Here is a 6,000-nt window from a genome sequence, read left to right on the forward strand (position 1 = left end):
CAGCTATGTGGGGCTGAGCTGCCTATCCAGTTTAATCCACAACAAACACATCAGCATTAAACCAGTAAAATCTCACAGCATTGCTGGGCCAGTAGAATCCCCAGTTCGAAAAAGTCACACTAAAAGTTCTGGCAGTTGAAAACAGATGAGAGCAACTGCCCATCATTCACTAGTAAGCACACCACTGAAAGTGATTTTTTCAGACAGCTCTTGTACTATGATTTGTTCTGCCCTCAAACCAAACCCAGACCTGGAAGTACCAACACGAGAAAGAACTTCAGCACTCAATATATAATTTGCCTTTGCTTTATTATGGCTGCAGGGAATCTCAAAGCATTAAGGGACAGAAGGGCACGCTGCTTCTAACAGTCTTAGCAGTTAACTGTCACCTTTGTACAAATATACAAATGACTACTTAAACCACTTGCTTCCTCTGTTGTTTCCACAATTATTTATAGATCAGACATTGAGTCGTGTCATTACCCAATCAAAACCATCATCATTTCCTCATCATGTTCTTGCACATCCTTCCTTCTCACAATTTGTGTTCACCTCTTGCCACGTTTGGCAAACAATTTCAAAGATTTCATTTCATGCACATGTTGAATCGTAACACTGCAGCTCATCTTCCTCCAGGAAAAGACTGGGAGCAGTCCCACGAGCAAACTATAAAAAACTACCTCCTCGTTACGCATTCATATTCAAGACTTTCTCAGTGAATGGGAGTGTATCGACTGAATACAACAGGGTTTTGATCTAACTTAGGATAAAAAGCCTTCTATAAAGCAGAGAAAAATACTGGATATTTCAGCGTTTGCAGGTTCATTCCTGCATAACAAAGAAAAGCAAGTGTCAGTGGAGAGGAGGAAAAAGAAGGTGAAAAAAACAACCATTCTCAATATACTGCTTAGTTTGCCTGAAAACCGTTGTGTTTGTGACACTCCCTACTGCTAGAGTTAACAGTGGTGAACCAGTTCAGTATGAAAGTTTTGTAAATCACCAGATCACCACAGATTGCTTCCAAGTCCTGCAAGCAGCATCAGTCACATTTCCTTGTGATGACAACCACACCATTCACTCCCCTAGGCGTCCAATTTTCTTCTCCCTTCCTCAGGATATGCCCTTGTCATACATCTGTGCAAAGTACTTCTCTTACTGTACCAGAAAAAAACATCTAGAGGACAGTGGGAGTGAGGTAAGCGCAGCCAGTTTCATTCTGCTGCTAGCAGCAAAGTGCTATATTTAGAGCAGCAGAGACCAAAGCATGATCCTTCACTGCCATGAGGGATACTCCTCAGTGAAGAGGATTCTATGTATTTCTCCCTCCCACTTTGACCCTCCCTAGTGAGTCATAGCAGAGATCACACATGCGGTGTGGCAGAGGTCAAATATTCCAAGCCCTAGCTTTCTGGAGAGAATCCCAAGGATTTGGCAGCAGATGGTAAGTGTCACTTGGTGCATACACTTGCACAATAATTAGTTTGAGAGCAAGGGACAACTGAGAGAGAACAAAGCTCTGACATGATGCAACAGGCTCTGACTGGTGGGGGAAAAAAAAACAAACAAACACAAAAAGCACCCCACCAAACAACTCAAGGAACACTGTCCATCACTGCCTCATCAAGGAAGGGTATCTCTCAGTCCATCACCACTGACATGTAACATTCAGGAGCTACTCAGCACATTTCTTTTCCTGGAATACTAACAAATAGCTCTGAAAAGATAACACTGCTTTTAACAACTAGTAACAAAAAGGCATCCACAAATCTCTTGCAAAGACACACTTTGCACCCACTTTTTAGCAACAATAGCCACTCTTAAAGGAAAAAAGTGACCACTTCTTTGCTACTTCCAGCCTGTAACAGTTACATACAAACTAAGCTAACCCAGTAAAAATGCAATGGAGGTTCCCTGGACCAGGACAGTGAGGACTTATTACAACCTAAGCTCTTCACAATGTCCCAGTAAATACCATTGAGAAGTTTGTGCTTCCAGCTGTTATCCACGAAGCTGTAATAACGAAGTGCCACCTGTCCACTCTGATAAACTGCAGGACCTAGACTGTCAGAACACTTAAATGAACCTTAGCATATGAACAATCATACTGGATCAAGCAGTTATACTTTCCAAATGCACTGCCCTCTGTCTGATAGGGCCTATTACAGTGGATGGTCTAAGAAAAGAACATGAGAACATGACAAATGCAGACTCCTCTGTATACCCCTCCAGCTTCTAGCTGTTAGCAGTTTAAGGACTTCCTGAGCCAGATCTTTCATCTGGGCTGTAATGTTTAACAGATCCTGATAAATCTATGCTCCACATCCCACTTTCGAACATACTTAATCTTTGACCTCCAAAATATCCTGCAGTAGAGTTCCAAATCTCATGGGTTTTTTTTGTTTTGTTTTACGTGTTTCCTCAATGTCTGCTGCTTCTTACACAGTGATAATTAGAAAATAAACAATCACATCCATTTTCTGTATGCCATTAATTAAGAAATGTCCTCCATTTGGTTCTCAGCAGTTACTTTTCTTCTAACCTGAAAAATCTCTTCAGACAGAAGCAGTTTTATAACACCAAACCTTCTACAAAAAGAATAAAAGTCACACTCGAGGGAAAAACTTCCCAAGTTTTTTGAACTCCCAAGTTTTTTTTTTAAATTCAGACCGTGACATTTAAATGTCTCGTTTTAATCCTTTCTGAAATTCTGACACAAATTCATCAAAGTTCTCCAAAACTGGACATGAAGACACACCAGACACAGGCTTATCCTGTAAGTAATGCCAAGTTCTCCTCAACGTCTTCATCAGCTCACTACATTCTCCCTATAGCTAGCCTTTCAGGACCAGATCAGAGCAGAGATGTGGAACTGCAAACAAGATGTTTAGACTGAGGTTCACACAGCACCTGCACAGAGGGCTAGCAGTAATGATGGGAGGTCTGATCTGTTCTCTATTACTGCTTATGGTAAATTTTGAAAACAAAAAACTGTGATCAGTTCATATCAATCACACAAGTGAATTTACTCTCCAAATTACAGGCCACAAGCATGCCACTTTGCAGCTGCAAGGCCACATACATTTCAGAGGACTCCTTGTGTAACAGGAGCCAGAAACATATCAGCTTTTCAACTTATCAAGGAAGCATCTCAGGACATTATACATCATTGACAGGAAAGACTTGGAAAGAATCTACAGTTTGGAAGTAGCTGAGATACTTCTCCTCTTCAAAAAGAGAGCAGCACTGAATAATTTTGATAAGAACTTCAAAAAGCAAGGCACAGGATTTACAAGCAGCTGCAAGCAAGGCAGCCATCTGACTAACATAGGGAAGAAACTGAGATCTCACCATTCTGACATGTTTTCATCTGAGCCCTGTTTCTGATCATCAGCTTCACACTCCATCCGCTCCTTCCTTCCTCCTTTGCTGAGGAAGGGCCTGTTCTCTCCTGATTCACAAAGGCCATGACTGGATGATGTCCAAGGGGCATTTTCTTTCCAGCGTGAAAGGCGCTGTTTCTTGGCTGACTTAAACCTGCAGCCCCTCTCACAGTTCCACTCTGACACCCTGAGCTTTTGCTGGAGACTGGCAGCCACCTCTGATGTCACACGTTTGACTTTCCTTCGGCGCCTGAGAGGTCGACAGGGTGCATTTTCTGTAAAGGAGTCTGACTCATGCCACAGGTGCTGTTTGCTCCTCAGGGTGGCACTAAGAGTTGGGTGTCGTTTGACCACTGCCATGTCATCAGAGTCACTGAAATTAGCTGTCAGCACCTCACGGCAATCCTTGACAGCTTCGTCCAAGCTGGACTCCGAGGCCTCGCTGTAGCAGCAGGCGTGCTCTGCCTGATGTGTGAAGTCTGAGCGTCTCTTACGACCCCGTCTCTTGCGGAGCTGACGCCGCTGCTGCCGTGGGCTTAGTGCCATCTCTTCCCATAGCTCATCCAGTTTCTTTTGTTCTGAAGTCTGCTCTAAGGCTGAGGCCAGGTCATGCACCAGTTCATCCATTGGCAACGCCTGTGAAAAATGACAGCAAACAATTACCACCAGACAAATACTGCTACCAACATATCACTGGACTGTAGTATGCTATAGCCTTTGTAACTAAGTTAGACACTTACTTTAGAGTTGCCTGGGAGGAGCCAATGCAGGACAACTACCACTTCTTGGGCTAACACTCCTTCCTTTTGCAAGGGTTAAATCCCTCTTCTAACCTTGGTGGCAGAGATCTCGCTACTGCAGCAGTTGGGTCAAGTGCTCTGTGTCTGAAAAGGCCTTAAGGTTGCATCTTTTGTGTTGAAACAGAATGCTCTGTTACACATCCTATGGGTATGGAAGCCTGCAACTAGTCTGCTACCTCGAGTACTTAAGCCACAGAGAAGGATTAGCCTGCTCGACAAACAGATTGCATCTTCCAAAAAGGAGACAAACAGCAAAGCTGAGAGTAAAAGAGATGGTAAAACAGGTAGTTTGCAGGCCAATATCACTCAACAGCAAAACAAGGCGCGCGGGACCCTGTGCTCCTTATAACAGGGTGTACGAGACCGAGCCCAAACTCCTACTGCCGAAAAATCCCATCCCTTCCACCTCAGGGCTGCCAGTGTGCCAATCCCAAAGTCCTGGGCAAATCCCTCTCCTCACAACCTCCCTCTCCCTCTCTGTGCCTTGCAGACGTGGGATTTCTCTCCCCACCGGGCTCAGAAACACAGGCACCCCCATCCCGGTGAACCACCCGCTGCCGCAGGCCGCCTCCCTTAGTCGCCAGGGACCCGGCCGCACCGACCCACTCCTCTGGGGAGAAGCTGCTGCTTTTGCCCGACAGGCTCCCGCCCCGCGGGGAACACTGTCCTCAGCGCCCTGTCCCCCTCGGCTCCCGCCAGGCCCCCTGGCCCCGCTCACCTGCCAGCGCCCCGCTCCGCCAGCCCCTCGTCAGCGCCGCTTCCGGCCTGCCCGGGCCACTTCCTCCGCCCGCTCCGCCCGCCCCGCCCGCAGGGCGGGTCCGCCGGCAGGGCGGGGGGCGGCAGTGCCGGCACCGAGCCCGCAGAGCCCTGGCGGCCGCGACGGGCCAGCCCAGCCGGGCCAGCCCAGCCGGGCCAGCCCAGCCCCCGCCCCGCCTCCGAGCCCGGGTGGCCAGTGTCCATTGCGCCTCTGTTTGTTTGCGATGCGGTTGGCGCCGCTGGTGGAGACATTACAGATCCATTACCCGCTAACGGCGCAGCCCTTCCCATATGCTTACCCACTAGTTGCTTGGTTATTTTATTTTATTTTTAATAGACAACCAATAAACTCTGTACCCAAACTCCTCCATTTCGCTGCTGGCTAATTGTGTATATCCTGAATTAAACCTCTCAGTGTTAATCCCCTCTCCTTAAGCCTTGCATCTCTTTTCCTGCCATTCCATTCCATTCCATTCCGTTCCATTCCATTCCATTCCATTCCATTCCATTCCATTCCATTCCATTCCTGCCATTCCATTTTACGTATCACCAGCAGCCATCAGAATAAAGCTCGGTGCGACCCTTCCACCATCCAGTTTTGCTTAGCAGTCCTTTTTATTTCTCAGTTTTCATGATGTTTCTTCGGGTTTGTTTGCGGGTTGGTTTTTTTGGTTGGTTGGTTGGGTTGGTTTGGGGTTTTTGTTGGTTTTGGTGGTTTTTGTGGTTTTTTTGTTGTTGTTTTGGGGGGTTTTTTTGGGGGGGGTCGTTCTTGTTGGTTTTTGGCTTGTTTTGGTTTCGGTTTGTTTTGGTTTCGGAGACATTTTTCGGAGGTTTGTGTTGGTTGGTTGTTTTTTTGTTTGAGAGGGGTGTTTGTTTTTGCAGCTCAGGTATCTGCACTCACATTCAAGCCGATACTGATTCGTTTTTGAAGTAGCGTTTTAGGAGGCAGCATACCAAAAGTTTTGCAAAAGTCCATACTTTGTAGTATTCCCTTCACTAATTTCGTAAATCCAGTCGAGAAAGTAATCAGATTTGTCTCAATGTGATTTGTTCTCTGTAAATGC

At 46.3% G+C, this 6,000-nt stretch overlaps 1 protein-coding gene across 2 annotated transcripts in view; it reads right to left on the bottom strand.

Annotated features, from left to right (window-relative positions):
- The window catches only part of GPATCH2L (G-patch domain containing 2 like), a 46,557-nt gene extending 41,608 nt beyond the window's left edge, over positions 1–4,949 (bottom strand). Inside the window, exons 1-2 of one of the 2 annotated variants that reach the window (XM_050335518.1) lie at positions 4,899–4,949; positions 3,349–4,016 (exon numbers count right to left, since the gene is read on the bottom strand). In XM_050335518.1, coding sequence (XP_050191475.1) covers positions 3,349–4,007 — 659 coding nt within the window. In that variant the 5' untranslated portion in view covers positions 4,008–4,016; positions 4,899–4,949. Of the gene's footprint in view, positions 1–3,348; positions 4,017–4,120; positions 4,143–4,898 lie in introns of those variants that run through there. The other variant, XM_050335519.1, reaches the window with a different exon arrangement.
- Between the last annotated feature and the right edge of the window lie 1,051 nt (positions 4,950–6,000).

Source organism: Myiozetetes cayanensis, unplaced genomic scaffold (genome assembly GCF_022539395.1).
Source record: "Myiozetetes cayanensis isolate MyiCay16 unplaced genomic scaffold, myiCay2020 scf6-25, whole genome shotgun sequence".
Classification (NCBI taxonomy): domain Eukaryota; kingdom Metazoa; phylum Chordata; class Aves; order Passeriformes; family Tyrannidae; genus Myiozetetes; species Myiozetetes cayanensis.